Source organism: Miniopterus schreibersii (genome assembly GCF_964146895.1).
Source record: "Miniopterus schreibersii genome assembly, chromosome: 1".
NCBI classification, from domain to species: Eukaryota; Metazoa; Chordata; class Mammalia; order Chiroptera; family Miniopteridae; genus Miniopterus; species Miniopterus schreibersii.
Window position 1 is genome coordinate 179,583,713 of NC_138101.1, and position 16,773 is coordinate 179,600,485.

Sequence of the window (16,773 nt, forward strand, 5' to 3'; positions counted from 1 at the left end):
GAGTTTCATCAGTTTAAATTTGTACTAAGAATGTTAAAATTCACAGTGTTTTAAAATAAATACATAAAATATAAAATTAGTTAAAAATATAATAGCTTCTTAATTTTAGATAATTTTTAGATAAATAATTTTTATAAATAAATTTATAAGCACAAAATACTAAGTATTTTTAGAATATTATAAAATTTGGAAGAGACTGTAATATCCTGTGAGAAATTGCTGGTTTCCAAATTATTTTTAAGATTTTGTAAAATGATGGGTTCTTGTTAATGACACCATGATATAGATTGGAAAGGTACTAACAAAATTTAAGGGGACGTGATTATTGTTAACTCACACTTTGTGTATAATGCTTGTGGCCTTGTTTCAGAAATATATAAACTTTTTCTAGATAAAACTCTTTATACTGTATATTAATTATACTTCTTCCAGTGTCCCAGCGGACATGAATTCCCTTAGTTGAGTTGGTGCTTGTTACTCAGGTTCTGTTGCACTAGTTTGTGATTTTTTTTTTTAATTCAAAGTTGTTATCTTAGTTGAATTTCATAAAGAGTCTTTGGTTTTCAAGTGCATAAAAGTTTTATGTGAATTTGAGATGTCAGAATATTTGAAAAAACAACTCTAAAATTAGTATTACAAAGTTATAAAAGTGCACATTTTCCTGGAAATTAGGATATAATTGGGAACAGCTGCAAACCACATATATTTTATGTATTTGTGATTCTTCTTTGCTGCTTTCTCTTTCCTTATACTAGAACTTTTTGGTTTGAGGTGGAAAAAAGTCACAGATTGATTAATTTACATATACATTGAATGTTTACTGAGCTCATCACTATGCTGTTAACAGATTTCTAAGGACCAGAAGATTTAAGCCGGCAGTATAATCTGTATATTTTACAAAGTTTGTTGGTTCTTAGGTTACATTGGAAAGTTGTTTTTTTTTCTAATCAATTTTTTCTATGTTGACTTCATTCTAGCTGTTGTTTTCTCTTTTCTTCCCTGTAATGTCTCCCCAATCCATGTTTTTTCCTAGCCTTCAAGATGGGCAGCAAGGCCAGCAGTCCACAGCCCAGGTCAAAGTCCAGTCCCGCCCCCCTTCCCAGGCTGCAGTGCTCAGTGCTAGTGCCTCCTTGCTGGTGAGAAATGGGAGTGTCCACTTAGAAGCATCACATGACAATGCATCTGCTGTAGGCGGCAGCAGTTTGCACGATGAACTTGGTATGCAGGCCTTATGTAATCTTGGTGATAGAAACTTTAATGCAGCAGATAATGGGTAACAATGATTGCAGTTCTTTCTTGAGATCGCTTCATTTTGGAACTATTCGTAAGGGCACTTCTAATAGGATTTGCCCTTTGTGTAAGGGGCATTTGACTTTTGGTTTTCCTTTTCTGTTTCTCTCAACTGTTAGTCTACATTTTCTTTTGAGCATGTCTATTATTAACAGGTAGTTAAGCATATTAATAAGCGTTTATGCTTTAGTGTTCTCTTATGGTTTGGGCAGTTCTGTTATTCCTTGGTATTTGTACCGTGTGGGAAAATGTTGATGAAAAATTTATTTTGATTAAGCCTTAATTTCTTTGAATTCTCTGAATGTGCTGCAGGAAAGGCAAAATTGATTTCTAATGGTCTGTTACTATAGAATCTTTCTTTTAGGTGTTCTGTATTTCACTTCTATGTTGATCACCTGAAATAGGACTTACTGTCATTCTAAAGGCAGTACTCTGAGGACATTATGGCTCTATACTAATATTAAATAACTTCATAAAGTTTTTCTTTTGCATTAGTACATTTATAAATATAAGTTATTAAGTAGTTCTCAGAGGGTGGTATAGTTTAAAACCTTAATGCATATCCACTCAAATACCAGTTTTGTGCCTTAATGACAGTATTTTATACTACTTTGGTTTCTATTTCTCTGTACAGCTTCACTTTCTTGTGCTCAGAATGCAGATTAATAACAATTTAAATATAATGAAGAAAATCTTATTAAAAAATGGACATTTGAAAGGATTCCATTTGTTCACTGTTATTTTGTTTATCTATGTTATAACTCTTTCATTTATAAAGATGATAATCCATTTGATGCTTTGACTTGAAGGATATGTTGTGTAAGGTGCCCAAAATTAGGTATAATAAAATTTTAAATGCTATTTATTTTTTCTCTTTCCATTTTGTAATAATCCTTAGTTAGAGAGAGATATTAATGTTAGATATGCATGTTGATAAAAATCATCTTTAGCAAATTTTATAGAAACTTGAAAATGGTCATCTAAGGTACTTGAATGTGTGGTGATTTCTAAGTAAAATGAGAGGGCAACAAAACATTTTAATTTTAGAATGCTTTTGCTTTTGAATTTGTAATTTGAAGAGGAAGGGAGTCTATAAGGAGGCTGTTTGAGAGAGAGTAAGGTAGACTTCAGTTTAGTTACTTGCGTGACTTAAAGCAGTGATTCTTTTTTAGTTGCAAATATATTCAGTTAATAATATCTTTATATTGGTATTCCCCTCAGGTTAACCTGAAGTTCCTATGAACAGAGGACTTGTTGGTTTGTGCCTATAAAATTACAGTCACCATCACCGTTCCCATTGGGTTTATGGTAGTAGATTAGCTAAAGTAGAAGGGCTTAGTTTTGACCCATTTGGATTTTTAGACTTTTGTCAAATCAGGCATAAAATGAAACAGTAAATGATTTGCCTCTATAAAACTGAAATTGCCCAAAAAAACTTGCTAAGCAAGTTTTAATTATAATTATAAAGCCTCACCCTAAATGCACATGCTGATTATTGAAAATATGTATATGTGAGCGATCTTGGCAGTTCTGAAGATAAAAAGGCTCTTCTGATTAGAGTTGACTTTAGCATCTGCTGGTGACTGTTCAGGATATTCTCTTGCAATTTGGATTTTATCTTTTTGTGTTAGCTGTCCTCTGATAGCTAGCTCTTGGCCTGTGGCAGTGAAATTGAGTACATAATAATAATGACCCAAGCAGTCAGCTGCCAGTGTATGCCTGCTCCATAGCACATGAAGTTGGCCAAAAAGATGCTGAAAGTGAATGCAAGTGAGCTTCAAGGGGTTGGTAGAGACATTGATTTTTATAATATTATCTACTAAGAACATTTTTCTTGCATAGATTAAATTACCTGCTTTCTAAATTAAAGTTGATTACTCTGTGCATTTAGTTGGAATATAGGTAGGTTAGGTTCTTTAATGTAGGAACCCCTCCCCCCCCCCCCGCCTCAAATCAGTGACTGAAGCTGCTGCATTTAATTTCCCACATGATTTTAGTTAACACTAGTAAGATAATTTTGTGTGAATGAATTTGGGTATCATGTAATCAAATATGTTCAAGTTAGCCATGATATTCCCTAAAAGTAGAGGGAGTTTACCAAGATTGCTCCCTTTCAAATTTAATACCTTTAATTGAAAAATTTTAAGTGTACAAGATTTATGTTTGAAAATGTATACATATGCATAATACATTTATATAAAATACTCATATACATATACACACTTGAACTTACACACATACATATGTATGTCTGAGTGTATATAAATGTTTGTATATGTGCACATATATGTTGTAAATGTGTGTTTACTTTTAAACTGAGGAATAGCCCTTTTGGATGAAAAGAAACTTGCAGTCAGGCATTATTTAATTAAAAGTGTAGGTAGTTTCCGTAACTGTTTTCTATACCTTTACTCTGTGGTGTCATAGTAGATAACCACATTTATTTCCTGTGCTGATAATCCTTATTTCTCTTGCATTTTGACTAGCATTTCAAGGTTACCAGGTAAAACTGAATTATAAGTGTATAATTTAAAACCTGGTTGGAACAATTTGGATAGGCCGACCAGCATGACTCAGTGGTTGAGTGTCGACCTATGAACCAGGAGGTCACTGTTTGATTTCTAGTCAGGACACATGCCTGGGGTTTTGGGCTCGATTCCTAGTTGGAGACGTGCCAGAGGCAGCTGATCACTCTCTCTCCCTCCCTCTCTGAAGTCAATAAGAAAACATAAAAAGAAAAAGAAAATATAAAAAAAAGAAAAATTTGGGTGGTTTTCTTTGTTATCAATAGACATCATTTCCGTGCAAACTTACTTTTAAAAAGGTTCAAATGATGTAAGTAATGGATAAGTTTTAAAATTAACATTTTTGAAGAGAAACTTACTATCAGAAAATTTCTCAAATCCTTCATTGTTGCTCTTTTTAAAAAACACACATCTTAAAGGTTAATTTCCTTCTTACCAGTCTTTTATTGGACTTGTTTATTTGCAGTTGATTTCCTACTATATTCTGAATTAAATTGCAGTTTTACTAAATAAAACAAGCTGTGCTTAGTGCCCAGATAAGTCACACAAGAGACTTTGAATTCAGGTAACCTTAAAATTCTATTTCATATCTATTAAGCTTTTTCTATACAATTTAACAATCACTTCTCAGTTGTTATGTGAGTCCCAGTTCTTATTTTGAATTAAGACTAATAAACTGATGCAGTGATGAAGCATGCTATTGTAGTTGATAGTTAAACATAATATATAACATAACTTCTCAGAGGAAATGTTCCAAATGAGATCAGATAACACAGGAAAATTTACGTGCGTTTTTTTCTGTGTATGAAATTAGTGCTGGCTCATTGCTTTGAAAAAGTCTATACAAAATTACTTTATTTTCATGTAAAAGTGTTATTTTAAAGATGAGAAAAGAGGACAATGAGTTTTATGATTATCAAAACATAAATATAAAATAATAAATATCATAGGTAGGTTCCTCTGATAAATTAAGACTTTTTTAATTTTAATAATGTATTAGAAGTTTAAAAAGTGATAAGTGAATTGGTTTTTCTAAAGTATTCTTTTGTTTCATTACTGTACAAGGGTTGACAAAGAAAGCATTCTTTGAAATAATCCGCTTTACTACAGAACTTATTAACTTGAAAACGTAGTCAGCTCTAGAAAAAGACTTAAAGGAAATCTGGCAGAACCCTATTGCCCTTCTTATTAAGCAGTTTACAGCAGCTGTGCATTAGTAAGCAGAAATATGATTTGGAGGCTTTAAAGTTTTTCACTTAAAAAAAAAGACTCAGATGATCTACACTTTTAGTGATTTTTATTAGTGTTATTTTGGTGTTTAAATAAGATTATACATGTTATGTACTATTCTGTAGCATTTTGGGCTACGTCATAAGTACTTTTCCGTATTACTATAAATACAGAGTTAAGAGGGGGGCTGTAAGGGACCTTGGAGTCTCTATTTCAGTCCCCTATATTATAGTTTTTATTTATCTAAACAAAAACATTCTTTTTGCAGCAACCTTGATCTTATCCTTTACTGTTATTTTTAATTATTTATTTTTATTGATTCTAGAGAGAGAGGAAGGAAGAGAGAGCGAGAAACATGATGTGAGAGAGAAACATCAATTGGCTGCCTCCTAGTACGCACCCCAACCTGGGATCAAACCAGAAACCTGGATATGAGCCCTGACTGGGAGTTGAACCTGCTGCCTTTTTGGTGCACAGGGCAATGCTCTACCAACTGAGCCGCACCGGCCAGGGAGGGCAACATAAAATATATATAAATGAAAGTGTTTCTATTGAAACAATAAAAATGCTGTATTATAGAAGGAAGGAAGAAATGTTAAGGGGGTCGGGGGACATATTCTTCTTGTACTTCCTTTTGCTAAAATTAGAACACCCTTTTCCAATTCTTATAACAGAAATACAAGTTAAGAAATACAAAATAAAATGAAGAAAATGAAGTCATCTCTAACCTCATCACTTAGAGATATTCACTGTTAACATTTTATCATTTTTTCTTCCATTTTTATAATGCTCACATGTATATTTTTCTAAAACAGTATTGGGATCATGCTGTGTGACTTGTGCTACTGTATGAGTTTTGTATCCTGATTTATCAAAAGGGGTAATAGTAATACCTCCTTCATAGGTTTATGGTGTGTACAGTGCCTGGCAATAGTAAGTCAGTTACATAAATAGTTATTGTTCTTATTGTCATTAACATTATTATTTATTATAATTTTTTCAACCAGTAACTAACCCCCTTGTTAGTATTCAGGATGATTCCTGATATTTTCTGTTGTAATGAACACTCTGCTGAACATACCTTACATAAACTTTTCTGAACAGCAGTGGTTTTTTCTTTAGGCTAAATATATTGAAATGGAATGATCAGTCAAGGGGAATAAACGTTGGGGCTTTGATGTATACTGTCCATTGCTTTATGGAAAGCTTATGCCAGTTTACACTCTCTGGCAGGGTTTGAGAGTGTCTGTTTTATCCCCACAAATATTGTAAACTAAAAATAAACCTAGATAAATTTTATCTATTCTAACCCTCATCCTCTAGATATTGCTCAGAAGTTTTTCATATGTACTGGCATGTTATTTTTTAAAATTTTGGATGCCAGAACTGCTGCTCCAGGAATTTGACAGAAGACAACAGGGACTGGTTAAGATAGCTGGTTCACCTCTGGCCAGTCTAGGTTGTAAAGAATTCATTGAAGCACTAGATTAAATTATCTGCTTTCTAAGATTAACATTCCAAATTCAAGTTGATTACTGTATGTGTTAGTTGGAATATAGGTTAGATTCTCTAAGGTAGGAACCTCCCACCCCACCGGAGCCCCTCATCTCAAATCAGTGACTGAAATGAAAGAGAAGTTTACATTTCTTTCATTGCAGTCTAATGGGAGCTGTCCCTGGCAGATGGGTTGGTTCTATTTTCTTCCACATGTGGCTTCCCTGCCTCCTCCATAGTGACTGCTCTAGTTGTTGACATTTCCCCAGAAAACAGGAAGAGAGGGATAGTTAAAAAAAAATGTCCAAGACAACTAACTTTTATCTTTCAGATTGTGACTTGGGAAGTGTGCCTGTCACTCCCACCTCCCCTGGGCCCATGTCACATGGCAACTTCAAGCAAGAGAGAGGCTGGGAAATATCTCTAACTAGGTGAACATATGCCTAGCTGAAATTCCGTGTGGGAGGGTCCTATTAAGAGGAATTAGGAGAGAGTGACTACTGGAGGTCAGTCATCCGTCTGCCATAAGAAGACAATAAACGATTCAACGAGATAAAGATTAGTGACCTAGAAAAGTTGAGAGTTTAAAGAAATACAAGTGGTTTGCAGTTATGGGCAAACAGATCAGCTTTGCTCATAATTTTTTTTTTTTTAAATATATCTTTTATTAATGTCAGAGAGAGGAAAGGAGAGGGAGAGAGAGAGATAGAAACATCAATGATGAGAGAGTCATTGATCGGCTAGCCCGCAACCCGGGCACCGGGAATCGAACCCCGATCGCCTGGATCCCAGGTCGATGCTCACTTGCTGAGCCATGCCCGGCTGGGCTGCTCATAATTTTTAAAATTGCATATTAAAAATAGGATTGGGAATTTTTCATCTGTTGAATATGTAGTGATGTTCATTGTTGGGAAGGGTCTGGAGACACAGACAACTAAAAGAGTGAATGTTTTTGGAGGACAATTTAAAGCTATAGACCAGCCCTGCCGGGCGTGGCTCAGCTGTTGAGCATTGACCTACGATCCAGAAGATCGAGGTTCTATTCCCAGTCAGGGCACATGCCCGGGCTACACTCTGGATCCTCAGTAGGGGGTGTGCAGGAGGCAGCCGATCAATAACTGTCGTCATTGATGTTACTGTCTCTCTTTCTCCCTCTCCCTTCCTTTCTCTGAAATCAATAAAGATATTTTTAAAACAAACAAACAAAAAACTATAGAACAAATATCAGTCCACACATTTTATAAACATGCAAAGATATATGTACATGGATATTCATTGTTTGTAATTTCAAAAAGTTTATAAACAACCTAAATGTCTGTTCCTAGAGAACCCTGAAAAAAATGATAGACATTAACATAGTGTAATATTCAGAACTTGATACACATGTATTATTGACACGAATAGCTAAGGTATTTTAGTAAGCAAAAAGAAGTAAATTTGTCTTGGGACAAAATGTGTATTAAAATTGTTCAGAAGAACATAGAAACTGCTCTTTGCAGTGGCTGTCTCTGGGGACTGTGGAACTTTCTTCATTTTATATACTACTTTGGAATTTTCTGATGTATAGTATTTTTAAAATGAAACACGAAGACAAAATGACAAATATCACTCACTGTCCAAAAACCTTAGTTGTTATCTTGTGGGAATTTCACTGACTACATGCTTTCTTACACTCACCCATTTACTACAGTTCTTAACTGACCAGTCTTTTTTCTTTGTTTTTAAATCAGTGTTATTGATGCATTATTTAGGTATGATAAATTGCATCTATTTAGCATGTACAATTTGATGAGTTTTAACAGATGTGCATACCTGTGAAGTACCACAATCAAGATACAGAGCATTTCCATCATCTTCAAAAAATTATTTGTGCCCCCATTGCTGTTGATCCCTCCTCCGCCTGTGGCCCTGGAGCCACTGTGTACTTTAATGTCATTGTTTTTCTCTCTCCAAGAAGTGCATATAAATGCAGTTATACAATTTGTGGCCTTTGTATTTAGTTTCGGCTTCACATGATGCTTTTGAGATTGACCACGATGTTGCATGTGCTAGTAGTTCCTTGTTGCTGAGTATAATTCCATGTGTGAGTATCCTGTATGTTGTGTATCCATTCATCTGTTAATGGATGTTTGCGTTGTGTCCAGTTTTTGGCTATTGTGAATAAAGCTTCTAAACTGTTTGTAAGAGTGGTTTGCTGACAGTTGCTATTGTCAGCCTTTTAAATTTTATCCCTAGCGGATGTGGCTTAACTTTACATTCCTCTTACGACTAAGGGTGGTGAGCATCTTCTGCTGTGCTTGTTGCCTGTACATGTATCTTCTTGTGAATTGTGTCCAGATCTTTTACTCACTTTAAAAATTGGGTTGTTTGTCTTATTACTGAAGTGTAGATACAACTAATTTGTTAGATACAAATTATAAATATTTTCTCCCATTCTGTGGGTTACCTTTTTGTTTACTTGCTCAGTTGTGATGTCATCAATATCATTGTTATGGTTCGTTTAGCCAAGGTGAAGAAAATGTGAGCAGATGGTGAAATAGCAGAATATGAACTTGTATGTTCACCTTTCGAAGGGTCCCCTGATCTGGGGGTTAGACAGAAGGAGTGAAGACTTAACAGTGAAGTAAGGCATGTCCTGTTAGGTCAGAACTAGACAACAATGGCCATGTCAGTAAATGTATCAGAAAGTAAATCCCTTTCCCTGTTGCCAAGCAGTAGGCTTACCTGTCTTTCCTTACCAGTCCTCACAAGCTCTCTTCTAAACCAACCTCTTTGTTCTTGTACCTGCCCTTTCCTTTTTACTCTCTTGTTTTAGAAACCGAGCCCTGTGTCGCATACTCCAGGAAGAGAAGGACTGCTTCTCAGGATTGAAACTTTTAATCAAGAATAGCACAGTGGCTTAATTTCCATTGTAGCACTAGAGTTAACGCGGTTACAGAAGCTTGAGACTTGGTCTAGGACGGGTTGGCAAACTACACCCTTAAGGCAAAATCCATCTTGATGCTTGCTGTAAATACAGTAAATAAGATAGACATGTATTTGTGTCATGCATGTGCTGTGGCTGCTTTCATATTGCAATGGCAGACTAAAGTCATTCCAACAGAGACCATGTGGCCCACAAAGCCTAGATATTTATCTGGCCCATTACAGAAAGTTTCCTGACTTTTCGTCTAGGGAGAAACAAATCCATTAACCTATAAGCAGCAATAAAATGAGTCATTTCTGCCTGGGTGAAAACTCATGTTTCCTCAGAGACTCATAGTTACCGCTCATGATAATAAAGGGGATGCTATCTATGAAATTGGAGCTAATCTTAAAGGCCTGCTCTCAAAAGTATGGTAATATATTCGATATTTACTGTCATCAGAAATAAGCATTTTTTGTAGAGTATGTAAGTTAGGCATATAGATAGATGTATGTGGCTCTTTAACAACCTTCTAAAAAACACTGTAAAGTCGCCTCCCTTTATCTCTCCCCGCTTTCAGAGCCCTGTCTGCACTAAGAGTTACACTAGAAAAGCGTGGCCAGTTGCGACGGTCAGGGTTAGGTTTGGAGGACACAGACTTCGCAGGTTGTCCTTCTGGTACCCACTTCCTCCCAGGATACGTGGGTGAAACCGGCGACATCAAGAACCAAATAGCTGGGTTTCCTAGGCGGGCAGCAGTCTTACAGTCTGTGCATTTAACTTGGTGTCATGTGGTGAGCCTTTTTATTGGTAGGACAAGTTAGAGAATCCCATTAGTTTCTCATGTCTTCTATCAGTTTTTTCCAGTGTGTGTGAGTGTCCGCTGCACCGTCTATGCCTTCGGACACATGCTTCAAGTGTCCTGTCCCTTACATCAGAATCCGATTTTACTCACCTTCCTGTTGATCACCATTTACAAATTGACCTGTGGTAGAAATTCTCCTACCTCAAAAAAATGGTTTTGCGTAATTAAATTTAATTTTTATAGGTAGTAATAGTTACTGAATATTCAAAACTGAGAAATACCAGATACCTTAATTTTTTAAAATCTTTCTTGTTTATTTTGCCAGAAATTGATTTCTTTTTTAAATTGTGACAGCCATTTTATTAGGTATAATTAATTATGAGCAGGGAGTTGAGTTATGATGAGATGACTTCGTTTATAATCATCATTCATGTCAAGAGGACATGTCGCGCTGATGTTCTACTTTCTTCCCACTCCATGATCATTAGAAATAATATTTAAATGGAAGAATAATGTTAAGGTAGGGTCGTTAATAAGGGCACGTTTTACTTTAGATCCAAAGGTTAACTATGATCATAGTTTTAATCTCCGATGAGATATATGTGAAATTGTTGTGCATGCTAAGAAGATTTGGACAAATTTAAGCTAGTCTTCATTTTTATAACCCAAAGCAATATATACTTATTTCTTCTCTGGTTATTTTTGAAGATGCCTTTAAATGATTATACTAATATGTCAAGATGTTACTGTTTTCACCGAAGCCTTAAGCTAAATATTTTTAAGTGCAACTTTTTTTCTCTCTGAGTTGCTTATCTTCTGAATAAAATGTGTTACCTCTTAAGTACTGTCAGTCGTCTGGCCCAAAGATATAAGGGACATAGAACAGAATCTGTTCTTTTGGTGGAGTAAACTTGGGCATACACCGTGAAGCCTTAATAGGATGTTAGTTCTGACACGTGCCATGTATAGTTTAGGAACCTTACATGCTCTTACAGTTAGCAGGTAGACAAAAACTTCTTGGGGAAAAATAAAAAATACTGTTGAAGTGATGCATATTTGTTAAAATTATAGGTATTCTTTTCTTAGACAGTTTTATGCTTCTGTTTAAAATTCTCAGTTTTATTGTTTAGTCATTGGTTTGATAGGAGCATTCAAAGTTGGAGATTTATATAGTAGTAAAACTGCTCAATTGTCCAACTTTCTGTCTAAAAAGCCTTTTGGGGAACATGCTTTATTTTTATGTTTGTATTTATTTAAAATGCAACTATTTCTGTAGAAGTTTTATATTAGACATCTATACATAAAAGACAGTATAGTGATTTAACATTCTTTTACTTTTCCATTTTAAAATTGCAAAGAGTATAAAATCTTCAGTTGATTTCAGTTGCATTTAAATATTTATTCACTATCCCAAGGACAGGACTTATATTACTAAAAGTCCCATGGAATACTTAAATAGCAGAATATACTTTAATAATTTAAATGCTGTTGCATATAGAATTAACTTATTTCTAAAATAGACACAAATTATCTGATATAAACATATTTATGCATCCACTCTTACTGGATTTCACGTACAGTAGCCAAGCCCTCCAACTCTTTGTTACTCTGTGATTTAGCTGTTTAACATGGGTTTATAATTCTTCTGCATTATGCAATCTGTGATTTTGGTAAGGTATTTTTTCTATTAATATAAGTCTATTATAGTAACATAACCAATCTTTGATTATCCATGATGAGTGAGGAAAAAGCAGAGCATAAAAAATTGCAGTTTAAAAATAATTTTTAAATCTCAGTCAAGCTAGTATTTTTGTTTGATTTTTTTTCTTCACTAACAATTTCTGCAACCCTCCAAACCACTTCAAAAAAATGTCAGTAATACATGTAAGAAGTAGCCAAGTTGACAGCTTGTATCATTTCATTTTAGTTAGTTAATCTGAGTGAATGACTCGTGACTAACAGCAGGTTTAGATAGTCCACATGCTGAATAATCCTTCCCTGAAAAACTGCAAATGAGCTGAGCACTTCCAAGGATGCTTTTTCCCTTATCGCAGGAGTACATTATTCTGACAAAAATTGCTGCTACAGAAAACACTAATAAAATAAAATATTTTCATGTTCTGTCTGACCCATAGAAGGTGCTCAAATAATCCTATTTTAAAAGTTCTTTTTTCTGATTCTAGTCCTTTTAAATAATGAAGTAATTGTTGAAATGTGTGTTTCTGCAAAGTCTTATTAGTATATTATGGGCGCCTTTTATAGTCATTTTTCAAGGATTTCACTTAAAAGTCCTTATTGTATACTGTTTCCTTTGTAGTCATGGAAGAGAAATCTCTCAGCCCTGCCATGAAGATGAAATTGCCTTATAAGATTCTTCATATTCATAACCTTAGTAATTCCAGCTAGTAAAACAAAAACGTCATAAATACTCAAAAAGCAGCCTGTACTAGACCCACATGGTTTTAGAGATGTGTACCTCTTCTCATTGCATTACTGAAAATTTATATTCTTTTATTTATGCTCCCTAACTCACCATTGATAAGGGACTACCATAGATTGTCATGGAAGAGAATGTATTTCAGACAGTATCCAGATTTTTAAAATTCCATTATCAGAAATAATTTTATCTTATAGAGTTCATTTTAAGAGAGTTTTTTTTTAACCTACTTTTTTGCAACCAACATAATTTCTAAACCTTTTATCAGTTTAGTAGTGATAGTTGGCTACAGCAAATGGCGTTCCTAAATTTTTTCAGAGTTCTTGTGGAATCATATAACTAGTAATGTTCATTAAATACTGTAATTTAGTTACCAGCATTATTATACTTTATCCTTATATCCATTTTGACAGTCTTCATTTTTTCTAAAAACAGACAGACAAAAACTCTGAAGGTAACCACACAAATTTGTGGTCTTGCAGTTTGATCTGTCTTTAACACAAGCAGCTTTCCAAATGGCCATTCACCACTTGCAAGTAGTCAGGTGACTTAAACAACATTAAATTCATTCATATAATTACTTTAGAATGTGCTGGGAGGAGAAAAGGGGAGACTGGTATTGGAAAGCTGACTTCAATCCCTTGCTTTTAATACCTGATTCTGTATGTTGACATTTTGCCCTACTGTTCAGCATGCCTTTTCAGTTCACATGCTGAATTGACCTGCCAATCATTTCTTTTAAAATATTTTGGGAAGAGGTAGTACATTTTCTTAAATTGTTACAAGTTTAAAATTTAGTGTTTCTTGAAGGAAAAATCTGATTATTCTAATGACTTTTAAAAACTCATTTATTTGCTAGGTAAGTTCTCTTCTACGCTTTATGAGACTGGTGGCTGTGATATGTCACTTGTGAATTTTGAACCAGCAGCAAGAAGAGCATCCAATATCTGGTATGTGTGAAGTCATTTTAGGAGAGTGTGTGTACTTGCATATATTTGCTGTTTAAAGTTTTTAAACCTTTAAATGTAAATGTTGTTTGAAAACATTTGTTTATATTGGCTTAAACAATTTGTCATAGCACATTTGTCTCTAGAGAGCTAAAGTAGAATTTGTTGCTATGGGAAAAAGAAAGCATTATTCTTAAAAGCTATTCTGCATTTTTAAAAATTAAGTAAAAATTTCCTGTTCATCTTATAGTGGGACAGTGGCTTGCACAGTTGTAAATTTAACCATAGATTTCACAATAAATATATGATGTAAAAAAGCTTATTAGAAAAATATTTACACAACTAAGTTCATACCCATCAGTTCTCTTTTTCTCTTGTGTAATTTAAAATTTTTGTTTCCTTGTATGGGTTTGGTCACATATCTTAAATGATCAGCTTTCATTTTGTTTTAAAATTTATTTACCAACTATAAGAAGAAGGAATTTTTTAAAATTATGGGTCATACGTTACACTTAGTTTCCTTTTTCACCTCCCCTTAGGAAGGAATTAGATACTGATGAAGTTAGAAAAGCAAATAGGAAATTAGAATCTTGGTCATATTACATAATTATAGTTTAGAATATGTTAAAATTTTTTGTAAAATTTTAATCTTATTGTTCATCTGTGCAAGTTGCTGCTTTGAAATCCATTATTGATCAGTTAACTGTTTTCACTAGGGTCATTTGATTTTTATTTCAGGATTTCCATTTAGTAACAGACACACCTGTTTAAATGTTACATGTCTATGGGCAGTTCATGTAGTTTTTTAAGTTTTGAGGTGTTACTTAAAGCAATAAGATCTTGTAGACACATAGATGAAAGGTCACTTACCTGCTGAAAAGATAGAACATTTAGAAAACTATACCCTTTAAGCTTCTTTAGTCCAGTTTCAGAATCTGAGTCAGAAATGACTAAATTGGTGTGTTAGGTATTTTGTAGCAGAATGGAGGAATGGAAACAATTATGTTTAATTCAAGACAAAAACAATTCCTTATACCATAAATGTGGTAAGGTCTTGAGTTTTAAAATCTAAACTTTACTGAATTGTGAAAACTGAATTGTCGTGTTCTAGGCATAGCTAAATTCATTGTGATTCCAGGCAGTATGGTAATTGCTTTCTTAAACACTTCACCAGAGCCTTGTGATAAAGGTACTTTTATCCTGTGCTACTGATGAGGAAAACTGAAGTATAAAAAGTTGGATAACCTGTCCAAGATCTCATTCAGTTGATGAAGAGATTTGAATGTAGATACTCTGACCCAGAGGCTGTGTTCTTAATCACAACTCTAGGAAAATGATATTTTGAAATTGACATAGAAAAATGAAGACACTGTAAATATCATCTAGTTGTTAAAGGATTTAGTTTTTTCCTACTACCTGGTAAGCTGTTTATTTCCTAAAGTCCTTTTCATTTTATTTTAGTGACACAGATTCTCATGTATCCAGTTCTACCTCAGTTCGATTTTATCCACACGATGTGGTAGGTTTTTCTTATTTTTTATAAAATGTTGTGTTTTCAGATTAAGTTGCTACACAAATCAGGAAAATGAATTTTGTTGAAAAATATGGCAAAATACTTTTGCTGTTCAATAGTGGATCTCTTCTTAGTAGGCCTTTGTTAAACAGAAATGGAACATCATGAAGTTTAATTAGTTACATACGAATCCATTATTACACTTTTGAGAGTAAGATTCCTTTACTCACCAACGTCATCTGGTTGTGCCATTTTTTAATTTTCATTTTAAAACTTTACTTTGAATATTATGATTTTGGTGCAGTTTTTTATTGGTTAACTATTAGTTATACCAGTGTGTATGTTTTTTAAGCCTAGTGATGACATCACTGGGTAAAAAATATGCCACATAAAATACAGTAGGGATATTGTAAAATGATAACTCTGCCTTTGCCATCAAGATGTATATATTGAAGTTGGGAAAGACAAACTGGGTAACATCCTTATAACTAACACATAAGAGATAGGGGTAGATAAATGTAGAGCCAAAGGGATTAATTATTAACAGCTTCCTGAAGAGTTGTGAACAGGATTTGAAGACCATAGGTGTACATTGGCATAGAACAAAGGTTTTCAGCTAGTAGACATTTGGTAATGTCTGGAAACACTTTTGTTTGTCACAGCAAGGGCAATGCTACTGGTATCTAGTGTATAGAAGCCAGGGATGCTGTTAAAGATCCTACAGTGGACAGCACAATCCCCACAACATAGAATTATCTGGCTCACAATTCCTGTAGTGTCTGGGTTGAGAAACCCTGGCATAGAGCATAAGAAGAAAAGTGTTTGGGGAAGTCTTTGTGAATGCTTAGAGATAGTGGCTGTGTTATATATAGAAAGCGAATTTTCTTGACTATACCCACACATGTTTGAAAAGTAAAAACTGTCCCTATTTTTTTGATGTAGTGTGTTCTTAGAAGCTCCACAGGAAAGTAAAATTGGGGAAGTGGTTATTATTTTCTGCTGCTAAATGTACGGGAGCCTTGAGATAGCAAAGTGTTGGCCAGTGCTGAGCTAGATTCCCCAAACTTGATTCTTTCCGAGGAAGAGGAAGCTTGTGAACTGGTGGATGGATGAGTTAAAGCTAAAAGAAATGTAATGTGGTAATTTCCTGTAAAGCCTCAGATGAACAGCCTGCCAAAACAAAGGGGGGGCGGGGTGTACGAGGAATTTGAAAACAGCAATAATAGTGATAAGAGACTGTAGTAAATGAGAGTTGACGACATTGCAATGCAGAGGAGCTTAGATTTAATAGGAGCTTACTGAGAAAAGGCCATGAGTGTGACTGGGGAAGGGAGGCCGCCAGTGATGCACTGTAAGCAATTTTAATGGATTTACTAGCTAAACAATAGATGTTAAGATTTCAAGCACTTTTCCTAATAAAATCTTTCCGAAAGGCCTATTGATTACTTTGCTTTATTTAGTTCACTTCTTATTGTCACCTTCTGTAGTTTCTAATGGTCATAAAATGTCCATGAGGGGCGGACTAGTATAGAAAATTAAGGAGGCTTAGATCATCTCTAAGCTGATTGAGTAACCCTTGGACAGTGACTTGATTAAAGATATTTTAAGCCTTTCAACGCTGACTGTG

The 16,773-nt window shown here is 34.4% G+C and overlaps 1 protein-coding gene across 4 annotated transcripts in view; it reads left to right on the top strand.

The window, feature by feature from the left end:
- PCNX1 (pecanex 1) overlaps positions 1-16,773 on the top strand; it is a 132,794-nt gene that overhangs the window by 64,550 nt on the left and 51,471 nt on the right. For 2 of the 4 annotated variants that reach the window (XM_081128315.1, XM_081128316.1), the window contains exons 8-10: positions 1,034-1,218; positions 13,546-13,636; positions 15,095-15,152. In XM_081128315.1, the coding sequence (XP_080984441.1) occupies positions 1,034-1,218; positions 13,546-13,636; positions 15,095-15,152 (334 nt within the window). The remainder of the gene's footprint in view (positions 1-1,033; positions 1,219-13,545; positions 13,637-15,094; positions 15,153-16,773) is intronic. The other 2 variants (XM_081128317.1, XM_081128318.1) reach the window with 1 other exon arrangement.